General features: G+C 49.9%; 1 protein-coding gene across 8 annotated transcripts in view; it reads left to right on the forward strand.

The window, feature by feature from the left end:
• The window catches only part of ADARB1 (adenosine deaminase RNA specific B1), a 116,520-nt gene that overhangs the window by 76,357 nt on the left and 13,052 nt on the right, over positions 1 to 27,111 (forward strand). For 5 of the 8 annotated variants that reach the window (XM_059921715.1, XM_059921714.1, XM_059921713.1 and 2 more), the window contains 6 exons: positions 2,431 to 3,365; positions 6,819 to 6,933; positions 8,925 to 9,093; positions 9,709 to 9,857; positions 10,923 to 11,091; positions 18,404 to 18,585. In XM_059921715.1, the coding sequence (XP_059777698.1) occupies positions 2,431 to 3,365; positions 6,819 to 6,933; positions 8,925 to 9,093; positions 9,709 to 9,857; positions 10,923 to 11,091; positions 18,404 to 18,585 (1,719 nt within the window). Of the gene's footprint in view, positions 1 to 2,430; positions 3,366 to 6,818; positions 6,934 to 8,924; positions 9,094 to 9,708; positions 9,858 to 10,922; positions 11,092 to 18,403; positions 18,586 to 19,107; positions 19,201 to 20,712; positions 20,750 to 27,111 lie in introns of those variants that run through there. The other 3 variants (XR_009503035.1, XR_009503034.1, XM_059921717.1) reach the window with 3 other exon arrangements.

The following is a 27,111-nucleotide window of genomic DNA, read 5'->3' on the forward strand; positions in this document are numbered from 1 at the left end:
CGTGGTGCTGCCCCCAGCACAGCTGCTCTCGGGGTCTTTGGAACCCAGCCTGTGTTCTCAGGGGTCAGCCCAATTCCCACTCCCACTGTCACCCATGGCGCTGGTCATCAGGTATGGGAGGAAACGTCCCAGTGTGTGTAGGGATATAACTATCCCAGACTGATCCGGTAGTCTCTTACTGAGATAAAGAATCCTTCTGAATTCATTTTCTGGAAAGATAAACTGTTGGTTCTAGCGCTGAAACTTTGAAATGCCAGTCCTGTATTTTCTATCCTTTTGAAAGTGATGAAGAATTTTTATCATGGTTAATATTCACATTTATGAAATAAAGTAGCATGATATGGAAAGAGAAAGCATCTATTTAAGAAGAGTTATGATAGTGGGAGGTCTTTCTCCAATTTTAGTGTTTTATTTTCCTTTACATAGTAGCATTTTCAGTAAAGTAGAACATGAGCAGTATTTCCATGCTTCTGAAGCAAATAAGAGCTCAGAATCTATGTGAACTATCTTATAGAAAGTGTATTTTTCTATAATCAATACTGATTATTTTTATTTTTTAAAAGAAAGCGTTTGTTTGTTCCAGAGATTATAAACATTGGATTAAATGCATGTCAGGATACATTTCTCATGATCTGACTTCTGTAGTGATAATTCTGTTCAGCGGTAACGTCAGAACGTAAGCTGTCATGTCGCGTGTGATATTCTTGCTCGTTTGTTAATCTCAATTCTGTCCTGCCCCACCCTTTCTAACCTTTTGTTTCCCTGGAGCACCGAAAGGAGTAACCTATTGAGCTTTTGCTGGAGGATGTTATAAATGAAAATTTAGTGTCCATTCCGTCAGCTTTGTCAACTGGGAGAAGTGGTGTGTGTCAGGAGTACGTAGGAGGCATGAAGTCCGTAGGGAAAGCTTGGCCATCTCCCAATCTCTGCCACGGTGTGGTGGCAGTGTTCCCGTGGCCTGTGTTTAAACCAGGGCTGTTCTCACATCTCAGCTGAGTGGTGACAGCCCTGGGAATCTGAGAGCTTGAACTGTGGGGACTGCCAGCCGGTGACCCAGACTTGCTGCCACGTTAAGCCCCCTCCCGTGGGTAGGGCCGATGAGCGTTTTCACTGTGTTTCTCAGTTTCCTTAGCATAGTCAGAATCTACTTTCACGTTATGTAGTAGAAACGGACCGAGGGCCACCATATTCGGGTACTTGTAAACTGGCTTACAATTGTGAAAAATATTTCCATTGCTTAAAAGACTTACGTGGATTCTCAAAAACTAGTGGTAGGTCTTCAAGTACATTCATGTCAACAGTATTGTAAAGCCCTGTGATAGTTACCCCTGAGCTTCCTGCGGCCAACAACGTGTGCAAACTAACCAGGAAAACAAGGAGTTACTTCTTTTTCTTTTTAAAAAAGCTTTATCTGATAAACTTAAAGGGGAGAGTGAATGCTTCTTTATTCCCCTTTTTGAAATTAAAATCATATTTATTTTGCCATGAACTTTTAGAGTTCTAAAATTATCTTTATTAATTGTAAAAATAAACTACCTTTAAAAGGTAGGATAACTAAATTATTCTGTAAATCCATCAAATATTTGTTTTTCTAAAAAAGACAAAGATGCCACCTTCAGTTGGGAAGTTAGGGAGCTGTGGCCGTCTGCAGTGTCAGTCTTCCTATCTTGCCTTATATATTTTTTTCTATCATGGGATGTATTAAGGATTCAGAGGCAAATCAGTCCCCATACATAATGAAACAATGTTAAATGAATACTAGAAGTGAAGCTATATCCTTCAAAATAATTTCTAAAAGGCCAGAATACTTTGCATAAGCAGTTTTCTAATATCCATGAACCAAACCAAATAACTGCACATATTAATTGCATATTTTAAACCAGAAAAACTAAGTAACTTGTGAATGCATGTTTTAAATAATGTCTTCTTTTCTGGGAAAGGCTGCAATTGAAAGCCCAACATGAGTATAGTATGAGAGTAGATGGCATTGAAAAGGAGGAAAATGCTAAAATAAAGTGTACATTTGTCAATACTGATATTAGATTTATTAATGTAAGGTCTTTCTGGGTTAGTTTATCATCCCACATTTTGATAAACTTCAATAAAATTCCTCTAGATGCTTCGGAATATTCTCGTAGAAAAAGATGATTTAAAAATTCACCTTTCAATGCAAAAGCAGTCCGTGATACTAAATAGAAACAGGATTAGTGATTGTTTCTCAGAACGTCAAATTACTCCAATTATTCCAACTTAGGTGGATAGATAGCTCTGTGGTTAAATGCACAGCTCCACACGTCTGCAGCCAGGAACAAAATGTATAAGCACACATCACTTAACCAGTTACAAAGGGCGATAAAGGAATCTATAAATTTTGCATTTACAAGATCCTGCAACGAAGGCGTTGTAAGTTACTCTTTCTGGGCACCGCAGGTTCGAGCAGCACAGATGTTAAGGAAAACTGCGGTATGGACGGCGCGCCCCCCAAGGACGGCAGCGCCCCGGGGCCTGGCGAGGGCGCCCCGCTCTCCAACGGGGGCGGCGGGGGCGCCGGCAGGAAGCGGGCCCTGGACGAGAGCAGCAATGGCCACTCCAAGTTCCGCCTGAAGAAGCGGAGGAGGGCGCCGGGGCCCGCGCTGCCCAAAAACGCGCTGATGCAGCTCAACGAGATCAAGCCCGGCCTGCAGTACACGCTGCTGTCGCAGACGGGACCCGTGCACGCGCCCCTCTTCGTCATGTCCGTCGAGGTCAACGGGCAGGTCTTCGAGGGCTCCGGCCCCACGAAGAAGAAGGCCAAGCTGCACGCGGCCGAGAAGGCCTTGCGCTCCTTCGTCCAGTTTCCCAACGCCTCCGAGGCCCACCTGGCCATGGGCCGGAGCCTGTCCGCCAACGCAGACTTCACGTCCGACCAGGCTGACTTCCCCGACGCGCTCTTCAATGGCTTCGAGACCCCGGACAGGCCGGACATGCCCTTCTACCTGGGCGCCAATGGCGACGACTCCTTCAGCTCGAGTGGGGACCTCAGCCTGGCTGCGTCTCCCATGCCCGCCAGCCTGGCCCAGCTGCCCCTCCCCATGCCCCCGCCGTTCCCACCCCCGAGCGGGAAGAACCCCGTGATGATCCTGAACGAGCTGCGCCCGGGACTGAAGTACGACTTCCTCTCGGAGAGCGGGGAGAGCCACGCCAAAAACTTCGTCCTGTCCGTGGTCGTGGACGGGCAGTTCTTTGAAGGCTCGGGGAGGAGCAAAAAGCTCGCCAAGGCCCGGGCCGCGCAGTCCGCCCTGGCCACTGTCTTTAACTTGCGCCTGGACCAGACCCCGTCTCGCCAGCCCGTCCCCAGCGAGGGCCTCCAGCTGCACTCGCCACAGGTGAGGACAGCCGCCCGAGCGCGGCCGCGTCTTGCTCATGCTTTTAGACGGGGTGCGGTTGCCATGGTCACTGGTGTCTTCTCGCCGCTCTGTCCTCAGCACGGGGAGGTCCTGGTAAGTCCGGCTGCTGGCCTTCCCGTGACTGTGCCGGTTGTGGGGCCGCCGCGAAGCCCGGCCAGGGCCGTCAGGTGCAGCGTGGTCAGTGCCGCCCACGGCGGGTGGGCCGAGGTGCCCTCCCTGTGCTGCCTGCCCCTGTGGCGACCACAGCCCACGGCGGCCTGTCGCGGAGGAGACGGGAGGGGAGGGGAGGGCCGGAGCCCTGGCACCTTGCCCCAGCGCAGTGGGGTCCCCCCTCCGTGTCTCACCTGGGACCCAGGTACAGGACAGGTGGGGCTGGCTGGTCAGCAGCTGAAACCCAAGTCTGGGTCAAGTGCCAGCGCCCCGCGGATCCTGTCCAGGCCGAGGCCGAGCCGCAGCGCTGGCGAGCACGCGTCAGAAGGGCCGGGGCGTCGGGGCCTCTGCGAGCGCTCCAGAGCCCCCCGGGTGCCCGGGGGTCTCGGCACCTGCAGTTCCCCGAGGGGTCCCTGTGGCTCCCCTGCTCAGCCGGAGGTGGGCACCCCTCTTAGTTTGGTCTTGGACAGGGCGAGAAGGGGGAATATCAGGGTGAATTTTCAGGGTGAAGAGAGGGGACATTTCAGGGTGGGCTCTGAGGAGAGGGAAGGAGGAAGTGATGTTTAGTTGTCATCTCAACACCCTACAACTCTTCGGTTATTTATTGCTTCTTTTCCTGGAAATCCAAAATTATTCTGGTCTATTGTAAAAATGTTTCTTTCAGGGAGGAAGTCTGACCCTCTTCTCTATTCCTTTCTGTCAAAATATTATTCACTTTGAAGATAAAATACACACTGATCTGAGGAGAAAAAATGAAGGACTCCAAATTGACGGGGCAGCCCACATTCCCTCAGGAAACTCGGCTTCCATCTTGCCTTTCTGTGACCTCTGTACAGTTGTCACCCTAGAGGACCAGTAGTTCTCAGTTTTAAAAAAGGAAATTTATTTTCTTTCGCTTAAAGCCACCAAATACAGCATCAGTATAAAGTAACATATTCAAAGTATTTCGCTGATTTTTTATGAGCCAAGTAACCGCTTCCCGTGTATTAACTTCTTGTTAATATTATTCATAAGCACCATTAGTCCATTTATCATTTTACACGTCGGTGGCACTAGTTCCCAAGGGATTTTTTATTTCCAGGTTTACTGTTTGATAGAGTGTTTCAGCCTGAGCTGCGGTGGCCCTGTCTTCCCTTAGCGCTGGCAGTCACGTGAAGCGACTGGACTCATCAAATGCCGTGACCCCCAGTGCTTGGTTCTGCGTGAATGACACCTCGGTGGGGGGGCGGGGAGGCGGGCGGAGGTCTGCGTGTGCGTGTGCGTGGGTGTGTGCGTGTGCGCTGGCAGCCTGCCGCTGCCCTGGCTGTGATGTCAGTGGGGAGCAGTGACCAGAGCCCCTGGCTGGTGGAGCCTTGCTCAGGAGGGGCCGTCTCCGCCCTGCCCAGGTGGCCTCTGTGGCCCAGGCCAGCCAGGCTGGGAAAGTGGAGCTGTCTCTCCCCCCACCGAGCCCGCCCCGCTCACAGGGCCCCCAGGGTGGCTCCCAGCCCCCGAGCGGTACCTCAGGAAGTAGTCGTGTCCTCCTCGCAGGACGTGCCGGCCAACAGAGGGTCAGTCCTTACACTCTTTCCCCTGGGAATTTCCAGACGTACGGTCTAGAGGGGGTGAAACGTCCTACTGTCTTGCAGGTGGAACCCTTGAAGGGCGTGGGTTGGCCATCCCTGGTCTCAGGACTTTTTGCCTCCATGGCGTTCATGGCGGCATCAGAGGGTTTAAAATCAGACAGCGTTGCCCACGTGGTGTGTGCAGGGCGGTCTGTCAGTGAACTTGGTGGATGTGGCCGGTCCGAGCCGTCCCACGGGGCCCAGCCTCGAGCTGACTTTGAGAGCATGCTCCCTTTGTTATCATATCTGCCCCGAACCTAGAGGGAGATTGCTTCACGCCCAGTCTCTTCGGGGGACGGGAGGGCTGGCCTGGGCAGAGGCTGTCCATGCAGGTGCCCGACTCCACGCTTTTCCGCTTTTCTCTGAGAGTTCGGAGCCCCGCCTCACCTTGCATGGAGCGGGCCTTTGTTTCCTCTGGCTTCCCCTTCCTCTCCTGCTGTTCTTCTCTTCCCACTGGAGGGTATCATCACCATCATGTGATTGCACATACTGGCTTTCTGTCCGTGGCCTCGCTACCTTTCCTGCCCACACACCTCTGCCCTCAGTGCCTCTGTCTAGGGTGCAGAGTAGGGCCCCGTCTCTTGCTCTTCTGGCCACACTCCGTGCCTTTGGCCTTGAGCACCGCCTTCTGGGGCTCGTTGCTGGTGCAGTGGCCGGTGGAAACATCCTGATGACGCTTCTTCCCAGAGAAGCCACCATTTAGGACAGGTGGCTTTTCTGTTCATTTGGGAGTATTTTATTGAGGGCCCAGCTGGGGACTCCAGACCAGTGTGAGCTGGTGGGACGTGGGTCTCACGTGGCTCCTGGCACACACCTCCCATCAGGCATCGTTTCCCAAAACACCGAGAGTGCGTTCTATCCAAGATGAATCGTAAGCTGTGAAAGTAGGACCACGTCCAAAATCTCACCGGTGCGTTTGCCTCTGGAAGCACTCCCTGCAGTCCAGCGGCCCCCTGACCTGGACACGCACCACTGGAAGTCTTCTGAAATCACATTACACTCGCCCTGCACAGTTGTAGCCTCCGCTGCATTCTGATGTCATTCGGTCTAAGTGACAAATGCCCTTACAGGCTCTAAGCGGTGCTGGTTTCTGAGTGACTGGGCCACGGTAATTACTTTTAGATGTTGAAATCACTGAGACACACACGGACCGGGCGCCTTTGGGAGGGAGGTGCTGTGAGCTTAGTGATCCTGCAATGTGACCGCCCTTCAGACCTCCCCTTTCTCTTCCCACGTGTCCCCCATGGGGCCTCGCCAGCCCTGAGCTGACTGGGCCGCACCTCCTGTGGTCTCACTTCTTCCAGAAGCCCTGCCGCTCGGGGACTGTGGAGCCCTGGCTCGGAGCTGCAGAGGGGGGAGGGGGGTGACCTGGCAGGCGCTCTCGCCTCTGGGCCTGGGTCCCTCCCCCGGGGCAGGGCGGGTGTGAGGAGGCCTCACCTGCTCAGGTGCTAGTTCCCGTGCGGTCGGGCTCCAGACTGTCCTCCTGCAGAGACCCTCGCGTGCCCCTTGGGCGTCTGTTTCCGAGGAATGTCTGGGAGGAAAAAATGTGCATGCACGCGCACACATACACACACGCAGACACACACACACACTCGTTTGCCAGACTTACCTGTGTGGTTCCAGAGGAGAGGCCCCAGAACGTGGCCCCGAGGGGAGCGCTAACCCCCTGCTTGGTCCGCAGGTCTTAGCCGATGCCGTGGCTCGCCTGGTTCTGGAGAAGTTTGGGGACCTGACGGACAACTTCGCCGCCCCCCACGCGCGCAGGAAGGTTCTTGCTGGAATCGTCATGACAACAGGTAACCGTGTTGGCGGTGTGTCCCCCTGCCTGTTTTCATGCTTCGTGAAGGTGAAATGCTTTCAGCCTAGAAAAATCTCTGTGACACCAGCAGGAGGTCACTTTTTCATTCTCCTTCAAAATGTTTACCATGTGCAAATAGAGGAACTGCGCTTATATTTTTCCCCTACAGGTTCATCTTTTTAACCTAAGTTTTTCATTGGGAGAAAGAGTCCTGTATTAATATTTGATTCCTATAATCTTATGTGAATGGTCTTGATCGACTCTGGAAACCTGCAGGAGAGCTGTTAGTTCTTACTTCACTTGAAAGTAGGACATAATCTGATTTATCAGTTAATGTTAACGCTGCCAGATAAGTTTCTGTGTGACTTTTACGGGGGAGAGAGGAAGCCCTAGCAAGAGTAGGAAATCTGTGGGGGTAAAGCACGCTTTGGGATAGCAGAAGAAACCCTATTAAATTTGCGTCTAAGTTCCCAGCAGCGAAGGGAACCCCCCCTGAGTTCTCTTCCCACATCCCAGGAGTGAGCCCGCCAGGCAGCGTCTCCGTGGATCCCTCCTGGGAACAGGAAAGCACGGCCTCGGCTAGTGCCTGCATCCCTGGGGTGGCCGGGAGGACACTCTGCTCCTTGGGGCTGAGTCTGGGGCTGTCATGGGGGGGGGGGCCTTTCTTCTCGGAGCATCTGCTCTGCCCAGCTGGCCAAGCCTGGCCTGCCGCGTGCAGGAAGCCACCAAAAGGCCAGAGAGGGGGGCGGTGGGGGGTGGTTGGTCTGTCTACACCGGGCGGGCAGGGGCAACCCCAGTTCCCATAGGGCGACTGCCCGTCCCTTTCTCCTGAGGCGTGGTTCGCCTCTGATCATGGACAGGACCTGATTCTGTGGCCCTCAGCGCTGATCGCCCCCCATGCCCTAGAGGACAGGATCTCATTTTCTTGCTGTGTCTTTACCTTGGCACAGCTGAGAGCTGTCTGACGGGTAGGAGGAATGCTCTGAACAGTAACTTGGGTTTCAGTGTTTATTCTGATGTGTGCTGCCTGTGTTTTCTCCCTCTTCTCCCTCCATCTCCTTGCTGTCATCTTGTACACACGTAAAGGTGAACGCGTATGCTGCTGGATGACGTAGTTTCCTAAGCAAGGCGCTGCCCTTCCCGGTGACGGGAGTGAGCGAGCTTGTGGTTTTTCATCCAGGTGTTTTAACCGCCTCAGAAGGGGCACGTTACCTCGTGGGGGCATTTTGCCCCATAGTGTGTGTTGCACTTGGGACCCTCTACTCGAAGCCACGGTTTACGCCTGAAGGCAGCACCACACTGCACGTGGCATGTGGTCCTGACGTCAGGAGACCTGGTTCAAATCCCCAGGCCGACTTTGATGGCCCTGTGCCTCAGTCCCCTCATCTGCAAATGGAGATAATGGTAGGATGGGCCTCGGAGGACATGGGAGGGAAGTGAGGTACCTTCCCCGACAGGCCGCGCGCAGGGCCTGCCCCTGTCGTATGTGGTCTGTCTGTCGACACCTGCATATCAGAGTGATGACTCCCGAGGTTTCCCCAGTGCTGATGGCTGCACTCACTCCCCGTGCAGTTAAACGGTGCCAGACCGCTAGACAGCCCCCTGCATGACTCCTGGGCCCCCGGCGTGAGTGTCAGGCAGTCCTCCCAGCCTCTGCAGTGCTTTGATGTTACTTCCAGGATTCATTACCAGGCCAGTCTGTCTACCTCTACACAGTGCTCCCCCGTGTCCACTGGGGAGTGTTCAAGAAAGGCTAGTGTGTTCCAGGGGAAGTAACTTTCCAAGTAGAATCTTGACACGCAAGAGTGGGGACGGCTACCCTCCTAGAATGTGCAAAGCAAGGCTCGGGGAGCCCGTTAGCAGCGCCCAGGTGAGGGTCAGGCAGGGGGTGAAAATGAGCTGACGTCTCCCAGGTCAGTCCCTGGGAATGCGGGTCCAGCCCGGGCGTGGCAAGGAATAGCGAGGAACGATTTCTCTTCTGTTTTTCAGGCACAGATGTGAAGGATGCCAAGGTGATCAGTGTTTCCACAGGAACAAAGTGTATTAACGGCGAGTACATGAGTGATCGCGGCCTTGCGCTGAACGACTGCCACGCAGAAATCATATCTCGAAGATCCTTGCTTAGGTTTCTTTACACACAACTTGAGCTTTACTTAAAGTAAGTTTAGCAAGTAAATAAGTAAGGGAAGCTGGTTTTTTTTTTTTTTTTTAATTGTCCTCTCATCAGAATGTATTGCAAAACTCTCCACTGCTTCTGTAAGCACTGAAAAATTCTCAACCTAGTAACTTTCTGGGTAACAGTGAGGTTGGATCCCATTTCCCCGTGAAGCTGAATTATAACACACACACTCGCATGTACATACACGCCACACGTGTAGTCAGAGGGGCCATGTCTGTGTTTCAGACCCCAAGCTTTCGTTTTATGCAGAAGTAAGTGCCGGGGAGGTGGGCAGTGCTGCCCCAGCCACTGTGCCCGGAACGGCTGACCGTGGACCTGACTGCCTCTCGCCACAGGCCACGTCTGACATGCTTCCTTTCTGTTCTGAGGTCATGAATGAGGAGGAGAGGTTACTTGCGTATTGATGGCCTGTCCCATTGGTGAGCAGACAGGAACTGTGCTAATTATCATTAACATATAAAATAAATACCCCAGTCCAAGCTTATCTTACCCCGTTGAAAACACTGGCCTTTGAAAATCATCGTAAGCTATGACAGACTAAATTTTGATTGTATTCAGCTTTAAAGTTTATCTTTGCAACTCGTTTCCTTTCAGTAGCAAAGATGATCAAAAAAGATCCATCTTTGAGAAATCCGAGCGGGGAGGATTTAAGCTGAAGGAGAACGTCCGGTTCCATCTGTACATCAGCACCTCCCCCTGTGGAGATGCCAGGATCTTCTCGCCACACGAGCCCGTCCTGGAAGGTATGGCACCGGGCTCGTCCACGGCCACAATGTCTCAAGAAAATTCACGACTGTGCTATAACAGAGAAAAGGATAAACCTACATTAATATCCTTTCTTCTTTAAAAATTTCAACCTTGGATGTGGACCTGGTAGGAATATATAAAAACATGAGGTTTTTCTTCTCAGTAAGTTGACATTTTAATGAATGAAAATGTGGATTCTCATGAGAAATTAGAATAGAGTGAGGATATTAGATCAAAATTGTTTTCAGTTTTTCAATTTGGGTGATACCTGTGTCTGAATGGGAAGTGTACGTCATCGTCCGTGTTTCTGGGGAGCCGTAGTTTAATGAGTGTGTAATCGAATTAGAAAAGCAGGTGCAGGCTGGTGGCCACCACGCGCCCTCCGTCCTCCCTTGTGCTCACTTTTGTTTCATAGGAGTTTGTACCCACATCCCTTCTCACAAGCTTAAGCGTTATTTATTCCAAATAGAACATTTGATTACATTATTTTTCTTGATTATAAAAGCAACATATACCCACTGTAGAAAGTTGCTAAATATTTTTAAAACATAAAAAAGAAAATTTAAATCACTCCATATTCATATAACCCAGAGATAATCACTCTGGATGTTTGTGAATGCTTCCTATGAATTTATTTCTGGATCGTTATAGATTTATTTTTGAAAATTTAAATATACAGCAAAGAAATATAGCAAATACCCAAATATCCATCACCTAGAATTAGCAAATGTTAGCATTTTGTCCTGTCTGCTTCAGCTCGTTTCTAATGATAGAAATAAATCATTTTGATTAAAATGGAAGCCCTCTTTTCTCCCAACCACTAAGGAGACCACCTTCATGAATTTGGTTTGTAGTATATCCTCCTGTCTAATTTTATGTACTTACATTGTACACACATATCTTATGTGTATATAGAATAAACATATGCACACATAAGTGTAAAGTGTATTTTGAATTGATAAGGTGTTGTTAGATGTGCTTTTCAGTGAGTTAAGTATATGCTCAACTTAACCACCTTGAGAGATGGACCCTCCCAAGAGGATCTTATGTTTCTGTCTTAGAACCAGCAGACAGACATCCGAATCGTAAAGCCCGAGGACAGCTGCGGACGAAAATAGAGTCTGGTGAGGGGACGATCCCAGTCCGCTCGAATGCCAGCATCCAGACGTGGGACGGGGTGCTGCAAGGGGAGCGGCTGCTCACCATGTCCTGCAGTGACAAGATGGCGCGGTAAGCACCCCCCTACCCTGCCGAGTACCTGGGGTGCTTGCTGCCGTTTCCAGAAACACCTGCACCCATTTCCTACCTCATGTGTTCCACAGATTCTCTGAAGGACTAAGGTTCTAAACAGGTGCTTCGGGGGCCACCTTGAGGGGATAAAGGTGGGGTCTCCGTGGGCAGAGGCTCTTGAGCCCTGTCCTTTTGGGTTTTTATGGAGGTTTCACTACAAAGGCACTGTTGATTAAAATCATGGGCAATTGGTATTTGAACTCAACCTCCAGCCCCCTCCCCTCCCAGGAGATCAGGGGGGCAGGACTGAAAGTTCCCACCTTCTATAATCACGTAGTTGGCTCCACAGACAACCAGCCCCCATCCTTAGGTGGGTGACAGAATTCACCTCATTAACATAAGACACCTTCATGGCTCTAATCACTTAGGAAATTCCAAGGGTTTGGGAACTATGAGCCAGGAACCCCAGAAGAAGACCAAATACATATAAGAAAAATATATTTTTGGTCATCTGAATGACCAAGTATACTTTTCTGATGAATCACAATATCACAATTACTGTAGCTTCATAGTAAGTCTTGAGGTCAGATAGTCTCAGTTCTCCAACTTTGTTCTCCAGTGTTGCATTGGCTGTTCTGGGTCTTTTGCTCCTTCATATAAACTTTAGAATCAGTTTGTCAACATCCACAAAATACTGTGCTGGGATTTTGATTGGGTTTGTGTTGAATCCATAGATCAGGTTGGGAAGAACTGACATCTTGACACTATTGAGTCTTCCTATCCATGAACATGGACTATCTCTCCATTTACTTAGTTCTTTGATTTTTTTGTCAGTTTTATAGTTTTTCTCATATAGGTCTTGAATATATTTTGTTAGATTTGTACCTAAATATTTAATTTTGGGAGGTGTTAATGTAAATGGTATTGTGTTTTTAATTTCAAGTTCTACATGTTTATTGTCGGTCACAAATGATTTTTGACCAAGGTTCAAAGCCAATTCAGTAGAGAAAGAACAGTCTTTTTAACAAATGGTGCTGGGACAATTGGACATCCCTATGTAAAAACAAAAAAAAATGAACCTGATATTTTGCACCATATACAAAAATTCACTGAAAATGTGTCATAGACCTAAATGTGTAAAAGTTCTAGAAGAAAACAAGAGAAAATCCTGGCAACTGGGATAGGCAATTTCCTAGACACAATACCAGAAGCACTCTCCATGAAAGGAAAAAGTGATAAGTTGGACCTCATCAAATTAAAAGTTACTTCTTTGAAAGACACTGTTAAAAGAATGAGAAATAAAGTCACCAACTGGAAGAAAATATTTACAAATCATATATCTGATAAAGGACCTGTATCCACAATATATAAAGACCCTCTAAACCCAACAAGGGGAAAAAACAATTTTTAAAATGGGCAAAATATTTTAATGGGCACTTCACCAAAAAAGATGTCAAATTAGCACATGAGAAGACGCTCCACGTCGTTAATCACGGGGAGTGCAGGAGGGATGTGAAGGCACATGCTTGACTCTAAGGCTAGACCCCTGCCCGGCACGGTGGGGACCCCAGGAGCTGGAGCACCATCCCCCCAGGCTGGGGCCGATGCTGCAGCCACTTCTGAGGACAGCTTGGCAGCCGTGTGCCCCAGCCACTCTACTCCTGCTTCCCGAGAGAAAGGGAAGCAGTGTCCACAGAGACTCACACAGGAGTGCTCCCAGCAGCTTCCCTGTACAAGTCAAAAGCTGGAAGCAGCCCGAACTGCTGTCAGTCTATAAACAGGGGTAAGCAGGGGGTGTGTCTGTGCCACGCGGCACTGCTCAGGCGAGGGACAGAATAAACCGTGATGTACAGTCAGTGCAACGTGGGCACATCACAAAATAGCTCTGCAGAGTACGGGAAACCAAAGGAGTGCTTACTGTGTGATTCCCTGTCTGTAAATTTCTAGAAAGTGCAAACTACCTCACAGTGACCGAAAGCAGATCAGTGGTTGCCCAGGGATAGGGGGCCAGAGCCGGAGGGGGCAGGAGGAAGGCCTAGAGCAAGGTGTGAGGAGACTCTGGGGTGGTCTCAGGCATGTATAAACATCAGGACTCCCCAGATCCTGTGCTTTAACCACGTGCAGGGCACTGTGTGTCAGCTACCCCTCAGCAGCTCACGGAAGAGGAGGTCGCAGTGGAAGTTAGGAAATGGTTGTAAGTAAGTGACAGAAAGCCCCACAGCTACTGAGTCAGAAAGAGAACAATGAACAAATCCAAATAAGTAGAAAAAAGAAAACGATAAAGACCAGAAATTATTATTAGATGCAACAGAGATGAGCAGCGAGGAGCAACGAAACCCAGTGCTGCTTCTTTGAAAAAGATAGTGAAATCGACAGAACTTGGGCAAGTGTGACCAAGATACAAGGCCCAGCCAAGCCAGATTAGGGGAAGAAAAGCGGGTGGTCAGGGATTCAGCAGGAACGGAAATGGGCTCAGGTAGTTACAGTGAGAATTACGGACACTGCGTTACCAATATCTTTTACAACTGAGATGAAATAAAAACTTTTTAGAAAAGTGTACATTCGTAAAATTGACTCAAGCATAGGTAGAAAATTTGAATGGAATTCTAGCCATTAATTAAACCAGTCACCCCCCACTCCCAAGAAGTAGATAAATTGAAGCAAGTCAAAGAGGTGGCTGTGGAGAAAGAGGACGCAGGTCTCCCAGGAGGCTTTTCTGTGAGAGGCTCTGCACTTGCAGGGTGGCGGGGGGGAGCAATCCCTGTTTATATAATCATTTCTACAGATTAGGAAAGCAGGGAAAGAACCCCAGCTCATTTTGTGGGCTGCCTACCACCTGTATCCCCAAACCAGACCAGGAAGGAAAACAAGATGACAAGCCATCCTCAATTATAAACACACTCACATTTACACCGAATCCAATCGTACTTCTAATAGTTTGATCGGTTTTTTCCAAATCTATAACTTCAATCAAAATCTCGTCGTTTTTCATAGCACTTGACACTCAAGTGGAAAAGTAACCGCGTCAAGCTGAGTGGTAAAGGCAGCAGGGAGGTGTCATAGAGCACAGACCTGGAGAGGGACATCTGGGTACGTGGTGCCCCAGTGGTGAGCAGGTTCGCCTACACTGAGGAGGAAACGTAACTGGATAGAAGTTTATTGATCTCTCATGGAAATCAAGTTTGGGAACAGGTCACCCGGAGCTGCTGCAGTCGGCTGGTCACCCTGAGGCCAGGTTCCGTGCTCCTGCACCGCCACTGTGTCGCCTGTCCTCAGGGTCTCCCCGGTGCCCAGAGCTGGCCAAATCCCCAGCAGCAGGAGGGCCAGACGGGCAGGCCTCCAGCGGCTCAGGATGGCAGGGCAGCTGCGTTTCACCACCGAGGACCTGGCGTGCGGCCGCGTCTCCTTGCAGAGGAGCCTGGGTTAGCTGCCGTCTGGAGGGGGATGGAGGCCCTGTTGCTCAGAAGGGAAGGGACGCGGGGCTGCAGCTGCGGTCTGTGCCACGTGGGGGACTCGTGGACGAGGTGACCCGGCTGGCGTCCATCCTGAGCCAGGGCCATGTGCGCAGAGGCACCTGCTGACAGATAAAGACCCGGGGCTGCACCGTGGTGCCCGGCATTGCTGCGGGCCTCCGCCTCAGCGGGCTTCTTCAACAGGGCACAGAAAGCCCAGATGAGAAAGAAAAACATGAATCAATTTGACCATATTGAAATTTTAAAACTTACTTACCAAAACCCCCATAGATATATTGGAAAGAAAAGCCACACGCTGGGAAAAGAGATCTGACTCATGTAACCAGCAAAAGGTTTATAAAGATAATTCCCACAGCTCAGCAAGTCAGAGGCATAGACTGGAAGGGCCTTTGCTGGGGGGCTGTGAACGTTCCATCTTACTGAAATGGGGGTTCCACCCATGCACATAAAAGTCAAAACTGGGGGACCCGAACCCTTAAGATCTGTGCCTTTCACTGTGTACGATGGTCATCATCTCGAAGAATAAGCAGACGCAAGGCAGGAGGAAAGGGACAGCGTGGGGACAAGTGCCCTGGCCTGCCCCCTTCCCGACCCTGTGGCTCCACCACCCAGGGTTAGCGCTCGGCAGGCCCGTGAAGCTGCCCCCGCTCAGACACGGGGCTGGGATTGGGTGGCAGGTTCCCACACACACCTGAGTTGGCTGCAAATCGAGGGTCCCAGATCGACCGTCCATGGGTTCAGTAGGTTGCTAGGAAGGCTCACCGATCAGCCAGATGGAAGGGGTGCGTGGGAGGAGGGGCCCACCCCTCAGCCTGGGGAGCTTCCAGCCCTGTCCTCAGGGGTCTCTATGCAGACGGATTGAATCCTTGGTCCTTGGTGATTAACTCAACCCCAGCCTCTCTCCCCTCCCGGAACCACCCTCTAATCTTGTGGTTGGTTCCCCTGGCCACCAGCCCCTTCCTCCAGAGTCACCTGGTCAGCATGACTCCAACGTGGTTGAAAGTGGCTAGTTGCTCAGTATCACACCAACAAATGGCTGGATGGCGCCACGAGGTGGCCAGCTCCTCACAAGCCCCTCCCGTCCCTGCCATGGGGGAGTGAAGAGTCCCCTGGACCGTCCTGTCCCTACGGAAGTCCCACAGCAGGTGCTGGGAGGGCTGACCTGGGTCTTGCAGAGGGGCAGGGCCACCTCCCACAGATGGTTCCAGATGGGGACAGGGCAGTGGGCGGGCTTTGGAGTGAGGCCACGGTGGGCTGGGGTGGGGGAGGTGAGCCCTGCTGCCGGGGGCGCGGTGTGGGAGGGGCCCGCTGGGGGCTCCCCGCCTCTGGGTGAGTTCTGTCGGCTGGGCCAGGCGTGGGAGAGAGGGAGTTCTCGGCACTGCTGAGCCCGGAGGTGGGGGGAGCAGAGACCACCTGCCCGAGGGCAGCAGCTCGACTGTTCAGAGCGCTGGGGGTCCGCCACCTTCACTGTGTGGGCGCAGACTCAGAAGTGGGCCAGGAGGGCGAAGGGGGGTTTTGGCTGTGCCCCCCCGGATCGGGGGACGTGACAGCATGACCATGCTCTGAAGCCCGTCCTCCGAGAAGTGACAGAGCAGGAGGGATTGCCTGTGTGCAGACGCCTGTGTGCAGGGGCGCCAGCACTGCAGCCCCTGTGAGGCGGGGTCGTGGTGTGGGGCCCGTTTCCAGGCTTCACAGGGGGCTGCCCTGGGGCGGCGGTCTGCAGGGCACACACCCTACGCGTGCACGTCCTCGCTGTTCCCTGGGAGGCTCACTGGCGAGAGCTGCAGCGGAGTGGCCGGTGCGCCAGGCCATTGCCCACCAGCCAGACCATTGCCCACCAGGGCCTCCGCAGAGCAATCGCGCGCCCAGAGTTCTCCGCGAAGCATGTGTTCAGAGCTAATGGCTTGTGAAGAGTATAGGTTTCCGCAGGATCGCTGTTTTCAAGTTTGCCCCAGGGGTCTGAATTCAGCTTAGTACGGCCTAAACCCACAAAGAAGCTTCTGATTTACATAAGAAAGGGTGCCCTGTGGTTTTTGTAAGCACCGAATCTTTCATGCTTTTCCTCGCTAGATAGGAAAACCTGTGTTTTCATTTCCTCTTTAGAGGGTGGGAGGGCTGGGATGTAGGAATCTGAGGATTTGTCCATTCAGCACGTATTGATCTGTGTATGCCAGGCGCGTAGGTTAAGTGCTGGGGTATTTCCAGTGAACTAAACAGACCAGTCCCCCGCCACGTGGAGTGCATGCACGGGAGGGCGGGTGGCGGCGCACGGTAAGTGCTGCAGGAAGTTGGGGGGGGGGCCAGGTGGGCTCCGGTGGCGGCTGAGGGAGGGCCGCCACGAGAGGGACTCTGCAGAGACCGAGGTGGGGGCACTGCGGCCGCACAGCCTAGCATGGGGAGTGGTGGGGGGAGGTACCAGGCCAGACAGGCTGGCGGGCACCGGAAAGGTGGCACTTCCTGGGGAGAAGATGGGGTGGGTGGGAGGGTTTGTGCTGAGGAGTGGCCTGGCCTGGGTTTCCACAGGGTCACGCGCGACTGTCCGGGAGGGGCCCCGGGGGTGGGGGCCGTGTTTGCTGGGCTCCCCGTGGGAGGGGGCGGTGAGGTGGGCAGGGAGGTGACCTGACCCGGGTCCAGCTGCGGCCGTGACGGCGGCCCCTGATCTGTTCCAAGAGGAGGTCCCGCAGGTTTGCTGGCCGCAGGCCGGTGACAGGTTTGGCCTGAGCCGCGGAGCACGGGCTGGGCAGCTCAGGAGTTTGGGCCGTCCGCCCCGCTTACTGGCGCGGATCCACCAGGCACCGCGGTGCAGCTGGTGAGAGTGGACCCGGGCAGGGCCGGCCGGGGCTCTGAGGGCGGAGCCTGGGCCTTGCCTTCACGCCCCCAGTCCTGTCAGGGTCTGCCGGCCCCCAGGCCTCAGCCCCGTCCCCACGTACTGCCGACACGTGCCGTGTGGGGGCAGCTCCCTTGCGGTCTGGGGTGCGGACCCGGTGGGCCCTGTGCTGGGCTCCCCGCCTGAGATGCAAGAGCCCCCGCTGCCCCTCCCCCAGGGCCACCCGGCCTCCCCGTGGCTTGCTCCCTGCCTGGCCGCGTCCCCTCCGGGACCCTCCCTGAAGTCGGCACCCACCCTCTTCCTCGGGGACTCTGCCTTCCCTCACGTTGATTTCCCTCAGTTTTTAATTCTTGGTTCGCCTGTTTGCCTTCTTGCTGCTTGTCCCCGTAGGACGGCCCGCTGGCTCCAGGGGCGCGTGGGCTGCGTCCCTCAGCTGCCCGGACTCAGCGCCCGGCAGCGCGGGTGCTTGGACGTGGACTGCCACGGCCGGGAGAGCGGCCCTCCTGCTGTGTGTAGGGACTCGGGCAGCGGCGTGTCTGTGAGGTGGTGTCAGAGCGAAGCCCTGGAGGGTTGGTGGTGTGACCGGGGGGCCTCACACACGCCAGCCAAACGCAGGGTCAGGGCGGTCAGCCCTGCCGCCAGGGAGCAGGAAAAAATCAGTTCCCGGCCTCCGGGGGCTCCTCTACAGCTACCTCTGTATTTATTAGAAGTAACAAAGATTTATTTTTCCTTTTGATTTTTCTCACCAGAAACGTGGCTCGTTGGTACCTTTTCAGAGCTAATCTTCAGTAAATGTGTCATCATGGGAAACATAAAGGCAAAGATCGTGCCTGCAGAAGATAATTTTTAAGCAGATTTTTTAAAATTTCCAACTGCGAAGTGGGTTATTTTTAACCGCTGCCCTCTTGCGGTTGGCTGACAGTTGCACAGAGTGAGCGGGCCGCGTAGGCACGCCGCTGTGGAGGGCGCGGGCCGGGGCGCCGCACTCAGGGGCCTGTCCCTCTGCCTTCAGGTGGAACGTGGTGGGCATCCAGGGCTCCCTGCTCAGCGTCTTCGTGGAGCCGATCTACTTCTCCAGCATCGTCCTGGGCAGCCTCTACCACGGGGACCACCTCTCCAGGGCCATGTACCAGCGCATCTCCAACATAGAGGACCTGCCCGCCCTGTACACCCTCAACAAGCCTCTGCTCAGCGGCAAGTATCTCCGGGGCGGCCGCTTTCCTCTGTCCCACGCACCGATTTTGCAGCCTCTGAGTCTTAGGAGGGAAGCACCAGAGAGAGGCTGCCCTGAGGCTATGGGGGAGGCCGGGCCGGAGCGGAAGGCGATGGGTCATTTGAGTGAGTCCCTCGAGATTACTCTCTCTAGCTGATTGAAAACCTTGCCATTTATGGGGAAACTAGAGCCCAGGCTCGGCACCCGCGTGCTTTCCTTTCACCCTTACTGGCGTGTTCAAGTCCTGTGTCGGTAGCAGAGGCTCACAGATGCTGTGAAGGTCCCGCAGGCAGCGGCCGCCCGAGGTGAAGCTGGGCCGGGCCCGCGGGGTACGTCAGCACCGCGATGAGCCCTGCAGGCGGCCAGCGCTGCACTCCCGGGCCTGCTGGCAGAGGTTGGCGGTGGGGTGTGAGTGCCCGTGACGAGCGGTGGTGTCTCTCAGTGGGGGCTTGCCCCTGCCCAACGTGCCCTGTGCTACCAGTTGTTTGTTGTTTCTCTTTTAGAGTGTCAGTGGCTAACAGTAAAGTGAACAAGAGCTTTTGAATTCAAGGGTCCTAACTGCTCAGGTCACCTTTATTTAAAAGGACACAGTTAAGGTATTTTTATCCTTTTGGAAATATCGCTTTACCTACTTTTTTAAGCTAGAACTAAAACCGTAACCCTGAACTAGAATGCCTCTTGGTGTGCGTGTGTTTTGCCGTGGTCTGTGGTCTTGCTACTAGCCCAACTCTAACTAAGCAGAGCAACGTGGAACTTTATTTGAAAGCATATCTCTTAGAGCACATGAATTACACAGGAACGGAGAAAAACAAAAGTTGTTTTGGATCAAATTTTACAGCTCTCTAACTTTAACCGTTATCTTTTAAGAAAAAAAAAACCAGACTGATAGAATTTGATGGCTGAAATTGTAGCACCCACACCCATTGAACTTCCACTGGTAGATACGACATAAGTGTACTTTGGTGTGTGTTGGCGTGTAAATTTCTCACGAGTCAGAAAATAATTTTCCCTGCTTAGTCTGTGTTCTACGTTTGAGGAGAGAGTGCTTTGTTTCATTACAGCCGTCACTTGTCTCTTACGTTCATAGCCACTGAAAACATCGTGTGTGAAACACGCGGCGTGCAGGAGGTGCTCAGAAATCATTGCTGGCTAGTGCCCTGTTGCGTGGTACTTACTAAGCACTATCGCTCCACCACTGCAGCCTAAACAGACAGGACCGTTTCGCTAAAGGAATAGTCCAAGGTGTTGAAAGGATAGCTCACCTGTGAAAGTCAAATGTGTTTTATCACATCATAGGTATATGAAGTGCATCTGTATCTGTGAAAACATGTGGAAAAATAGTGTTTCAGTTGGCACTGCACCACATATATTTGTTAAAAACGTGAAATTATAAATAAGGAAAGAATCTGCTCTTCCTTCTTCCTCCCCGGTATCATCCCTGACCCCAAAGCCTGGGGCCCACAGGTACCACGGCGGGTGTCATCACAGACGAAAGGATTCGAACAGCGGAAGTCTGGAGGGGGGTGGTGTCAGTGTCTTAAGGTCTTGGGAGGCCACACTCCTTTGAAATGGGCCCCACAGCAAAGCCCTCAAAACTTTCTCACAGCGGGTCCCGCAGTTAGTAAGTGCCCGGGACAGGGGAGCACCCAGCACGTGTGGGTGGTCCCATTCTGGTCCTCCGGCTGTGCACACGTGGTGCGCATCTGCGTGTTTAACAGTTCGCGTCGTGTTTGTCGTTCCTTTTTCGCTTCACGGTTTATCGCAGATCATTCCCACGTTGAAAAGAGAACGATATGTGACAGCAGCGAGAGAACCGTAGTGTCAGAAGGGAGCAAGGAAAATGGACCTGAACGCCGTGCAGAGAGGCTGACGTAACTAAACAAGGTTTCCTGGAAACCAGAGCAAATCTAGGTAGACTTATTTAAAGATTTAGCAGTGGGCTGTTTTTGAAGATGCTGTCGAGGTTAAAATGAGAATTTTATTTTAATTTCAGCATAAACAGCATGCGTTTACTTTCAGAAAGAATTTCTTGGTGGTGAGCCTTTGCCTTGGACGCTCACGTGATGCTCTTCCCTGGCCTCCTGAGCTCTCTCGTTTCTCCTTTTCAGATTAGTTTCAAATCCAGCACTTGCACGTTTCAGGACAGTTCTGGCTTCCCCACTGGACCCCTGAGTCTGAGCTTCTCGACTGGCCCAGTTTGCTGTCCAGGTGCACTGGGAGAACTCAAGAAGAAAGACCAAGGTGCTGGACTGGCCCGGTGCACCAGCTCCAGGGGCCGTGGTCACAGCCAGGCTGCCCGGGGTCACGGGGTCACGGGGTGAGACCCCCCCACAGTGCTGGTCTTACTGCCAGCGATGTCACAAAACAGGAGCACACAGAGGAAGAGGCCAAGATGGGGAAGCAAGGGTGTGAGCTCACCTCCCCGTGAGCTCCACAAAGAAACCTCCACACCTGGAGCAGTCCTCACTGAATACTAGCTGGAAACTGGCAGGAGGATGGCTGTACAACCAAGGCTGCAAGAAGGAGACACACGCAATTGGGTGGGACGGGAAGAAGAGCAGCGGGTCGGGACCTGTGCCCCCGGGAGGGGACTCAGAGGAAAAGGGAGATCGCGGGGCCGACACCAGCCCTGGGGAGTGAGTCGTGAGAGCCACAGACAGGGCGTCCTAGTCCTGGGGTCCTGCGTGTAGGAGACAAGCCTCTTGTTCCTTGGAGAGCCGCTGGGACAGATGGAAAGGCTGGAGAAGCCTGGACTCCCCGCTGGTGAGGAGCACGGGTGCTGGCTGACCCCAGGCAGGGAGGGGAGAGGTCTGCCTTAGCGTCTGCTTCTGTTCTGCGCTCCCCAGCCTGAGCTGAGCGACCACTCTGGCCCTGCCCACTCCACACCACACCTCGGCACTGGACCTAGGGCAGCCAGGACCTGGGAAGAGACTTGATCTGAGGATGCACAGGTGACCCAGAGGCCTGGGGTGTGGTCTGGGTGGGGTGATGTCAGCCACTGTAGGTGCTTACTCAGGTGGCCACCTGAATTCCCATGACCGCCTCGGCACAGGCCGCAGCCCAAGCTGAGTGAACACCCCGGCCCTGCCCACTCCACTCCACAGCACAGCACTAGACAGGGGAAAAGATGTGACCATGGGCTGCGTCTGAGCAGAGCTGCCGACGCCTACACGGGCAGTGCATCAGACCTCTGTAAGCACACGAGCCCCTTTGGCTTCAGCACTCCCCTCCCTTGGGGCAAAGTACTCAGGGCAGGAGACAGAAAAACACACACTTCAAGGGCACAGAGCCAACTCGAGCCCAACCCTCAGGGCTTCCGCTCCAGCAGCTTGGTTGCTGACCTCACCCCTGACAGTGTGGCGATGGCCACTGAGCAGAGAGGAGGTCCCACCTCATACCCCGCCCCGCACAGGCTCTAGCCCCTCCATCTCCAGCCACATCCCCTACCAAGGTGACAGTGGCCCGCATACCCTGAGGAAAGATGTGACTGGTGTCCACATCAAATCCAGACACTGGGCAAACAGTCTGCATAGTGATGCCCCCACATGGGATCATCCCTTGAGGACCACCATAGGTAACTGCTTCAGGTAAATGCATAGAGACAGGGAAAGTTAAATAAAATGAACAGGCAGAGGAACTACTCTCCATTGGAAAAAAGAAAAAACCTCAGGAAAAATAAATAATGTAACAGAAATAAGCAATTTACCAAAGAATTCAAAACATTGGTAACAAAAATCCTAACTGAGTTAGGGAAGAGGATTGCTCTAAACACAGATCTTCTTAATAAGGAGCTAGAAAATATAACAAAGACCCAATCAAAAATAGATAATTCAATATCTGAGATTAAAAAGCACTCTAGAAGCCACGAGTAATAGACTAAATGCCACAGAAGAACACGTAAGTGATCTGGAAGATAGAATAATGGAAATCACCCAATCAGAACAGTAGACAGAAAGACAAATCAAAACAAAACAAAACCAAAAAACGAGGAACATACAAGATCTCTGGGATAACATCAAACATGCCAACACTCGCATTTTAGGGGTTCTAGAAGGAGGAGAGAGAAGGGTATCAAAATTATGGCTGAAACTTCCCAAACCTAAGGAAGGAAACAGATATCCAGGTACAGGAGGTGCAGAGGGTCCCAAACAAGATGAACCCAATCAGACCCACACCAAGATATATAATTAAAGTGGCAAAAGTTCAAGATAATGTATTCTAAAGGCAGCAAGAGAAAAACAAGGAGTCAGTTACATGGGAACCCTGATAGGTCTGTCAGCTGATTTCTCTGCAGAACCTTTGCAGGCCAGAAGGGAGTGGCATGATATATTCAAAGTGCTGAAACCTGGGATACTCTAACCAGCAAGGTTATCATTTAGAATAGAAGAAGAGATAAAGGATTTCTTAGACAAGCCAAAACTAAAAGAATTCGACAATACTAAACTTACCCTAAAAGAAATGTTGATGGGTCTTCTCTAAATGGAAAAGAAGTAAGAATATATAGGAAAGAGAAGATCCCAATAGGAAAGGCAAATATATAGTAAGGATTGAAGATCACTTAAATAATCCAGTATGTAATTAAAAAACAAATGTAAAAGCAGCTGTGACTACAATAAACAGTAAAGGGATAAATATGAAGATGTGAAATGTATCAAAAATACAAAATGTGGGGGAGGAGAGTAAAAAATGTAGCTCTTTTAGAATGCATTTGAACTTAAATGACTCAGTTTAAATCAAGTAGATACGATTATGGGTCAACATATAGGAACCCCAAGGTAATCATAAATCTAAAACCTACAGTAGGTACACAAAAACCAAAAAGAAAGGAACCCAAGCATACTACTAAAGAAAATCAAACCACACAAGGGAAATGAAAAGAAGAAATGAACAGAGAAGAACTACAAAAACAACTGGAAAACAAGTAATAAAATGGCAATAAGTACATACCTATCAATATTTATAGTTTAAATGTCAATGTACTGAATGCTCTGATCAAAGGACATAGGGCGGCTGACTGGATACTAAACAAGACCCTTCAATATGCTGCCAATAAGAGACTCACTTCAGGGTAAAAGACACAGACTGAAAGTGAGGAGATGGAAAAAGATATTCCATGCAAACAAACGACAAGAAAGAGGAGATAGCAATACTCATATCAGACAAAATAGACTAGAACAAAAGCTATAACAAAGACAAAGAAGGGCATTATATAGTGATAAAGGGAATCAATACAAGAAAAGGATATACCGTTCCTTAACATATACACACCCAATGCAGGAGCACCTAAATGTATAAAGGAAATACTAACAGACATAAAGGGACAAATTGACAATAATACAATAACAGTAGGGGGCTTTAACACTCCCCTCACATCAATGGACAGATCAGACAGAAATCAATAAGGCAACAGTGGTCTTAAATGACACAATAGACCAGACTTGGTCTTGGACTTGATTGATATCTAGAGGACACTACATCCAAAACTAGCAGAATACACATTCTTCTCAAGTGCACATGGAATGTTCTCCAGGATAGATTACATACTAGGTCACAAGAAAAGCCTTAACTAATTTAAGAGGATAGAAATTATACCAAGTGTTGTTTCTGACCAAGTGTTGTTTCTGAAATAACTGTTGAAAGAAAAACAGGAAAAGAAGAAACACGTGGAGACTAAACAACATGCTACTAAAAAACCAGGGGGTCAATGAGGAAATCAGAAAATACTTCAAGACAGATGAAGATGGAAACACAACTTCCCAAAACCTATGGAATGCAGCAAAAGTGATTCGAGAGGGAAGTTCATGGCAATACAGGCTTTCCTCAGGTAACAAGAAAAATTTCAAGTAAACAACCTAGGCTACCATCTAAAAAAATTACAAAAAGAAGAACAAACAAAGCCCAAAGTCAGCAGAAGGGAGGAAATAATAAAGATCAGAGAAGAAATGAAAAGATTAAAAAAAAACAATTGAAAAGATAAATGAAACCAAGAGCTGTTTTTTTGTGCAGATAAACAAAATTGATAAACCTTTAGCTAGGCTTATCAAGAAAAAAAAAAGAGGATCCAAATAAATTAAGAAATGAAAGAGAAATACCAACTGATACCACAGAAATACAAAAAAAAATCATAAGAGAGTACTATGAATAATTATATGCCAAAAAATTGGACAATCTAGTGAGAAATGGTATGCCAACAAATTGGACAATAGTGAGAAATGGACAAATTTCTAGAAACATACAGCCTGGCAAGACGGAGTCAAGAAGAAACAGATAATTTGAGCAGAGCAATCACTAGAAGTGAAATTGAATTTGTAATTAAAAAAAAAAAAACTCCCAGAAAACAAAAGTCTAAGACTGGACAGCTTCACAGGGGAATTCTACCAAACTTACAAAGAACATACACCTATCCTTCTTAAACTATTCCTAAAAATTGAAGAGGATGGAACATTCCCAAATTCATTCTATGAGGCCACCATTACCTGATACCAAAACAGACAAGATACCACAAGAAAAGAAAATTATGGGCCAATATCTTTGATGAATATGGATGCAAATATACTCAACAAAATATTAGCAAACCAAATCCAACAATACATAAAAAGGATCATGTACCATGATCAAGTTGGATTTATTCCAGGGTCACAAGGATGGTTTAAAGGTCACAAGTCAATCAGTGCGATACACCACACACCACATCAAAAAAATGAAGGATAAAAATCACATGATCATCTCAATAGATGCAGGAAAAGCATTTGACAAAATTCACCATCCATCATGACAAAAACTCTCATTAAAGTAGGTATAGAGGGAATATACTTCAACATAATAAAGGCCATTTATGACAAGCCCACAGCCAACATAATACTCAGTGGTGAAAAGCTAAAAACCGTCCTGCTAAATGCAGAAACAAGACAATTATGCCCACTCTTGCCATTTCTATTTAATATAGTATTGGAAGTCCTAGCCACAGCAATCAGACAAGAAAAAGGAATAAAAGGTATCCAGATTGGAAGGGAAGAGGTAAAACTGTCACTGTTTGCAGATGACGTGATAATTTTTATAGAGAACCCTAAAGTCTCCACCCAAATAGTATTAGAACTAATAAGTGAATTCAGCAAGGTTGCAGGATACAAGATTACTATACCAAAATCATTTGTGTTTCTGTACACTAATAATGAAATATCAGAAAGAGAAAATTTTAAAAAATAATCCCATTTAAAATCGCATCAAAAAAGAATAAAATACCTAGGAATATACTTAACCAATGAGGTGAAAGACCTGAAAACTATAAAATATTGATGAAGGAAATTGAAGGTGATACAAAGAAACGGAAAGCTATCCCATGCTTTTGGATTGGAAGAATTAATATTGTTAAAATGGCCATTCTTCCCAAAGAAATCTACAGATATAATGCAATCTCTATCAAAATACCAATGACATTTTTTCACAGAACTAGATCAAATAGTCCTAAAATTCTTATGGAACCACAAAAGACCCTGAATTGCCAAAGCAATCCTGAGAAAAAAGAACAAAGCTGGAGGAATCACGTGCCCTGACTTCAGACTATATTACAAAGCTACAGCAATCAAAACAGTGTGGTATTGGCGCAAAAACAGACACATAGATCAGTGGAACAGAATAGAGAGCCCAGAAATTAACCCACACACCTACAGTTAATTAATCTTCAACAAAGGAGGCAAGAATATACAATGGAAAAAAGACAGTCTCTACAGCAAGTGGTGTTGGAAAAGCTGGACAGCCACATGTAAATCAATGAAGTTAGAACACACCCTCACACCATACACAAGAATAAACTCAAAATGGTTTAAGCACCTAAATGTAAGGCCTGAAACCATAAAACTCCTGGAAGAGAACATAGGTGGAACACTTTTTTTTTTTTTAATAAATGTATTTATTTTATTTATTTGTGGCTGTGTTGGGTCTTCATTGCTGTGCGCGGGCTTTCTCTGGTTGTGGTGAGTGGGGACTACTCTTCATTGCAGTGCGCAGGCTTCTCGTGGTGGCTTCTTTTGCTGTGGAGCACGGGCTCTAGGCACACGGGCTTCAGTAGTTGCAGCACACCGGCTCAGTAGTTGTGGCTCGCGGGCTGTAGAGCGCAGGCTCAGTAGTTGTGGTGCACGGGCTTAGTTGCTCCGTGGCATGTGGGATCTTCCCGGACCAGGGCTTGAACCCATGTCCCCTGCATTGGCAGGCAGATTCTTAACCACTGCGCCACCAGGGAAGCCCAGTGGAACACTCTTTGACATAAATTATATGGTATTTTCTTGGATCAGTCTTCTAAGGCAAAAGAAATAAATGCAAAAATACATAATGGTACCTAATTAAACTTAAAAGCTTTTGCATAGCAAAGGAAACCATCAACAAAGTGAAAAGACAACCTACGGACTGGGAGAAAGTATTTGGAAATGATATGACTGACAAGGGGCTAATAGCCAAGATATATAAACAGCTCATACAACTCAATATCAAAAAAACAAACAACCCAATCA

This window comes from Balaenoptera ricei, chromosome 4 (genome assembly GCF_028023285.1).
Source record: "Balaenoptera ricei isolate mBalRic1 chromosome 4, mBalRic1.hap2, whole genome shotgun sequence".
NCBI classification, from domain to species: domain Eukaryota; kingdom Metazoa; phylum Chordata; class Mammalia; order Artiodactyla; family Balaenopteridae; genus Balaenoptera; species Balaenoptera ricei.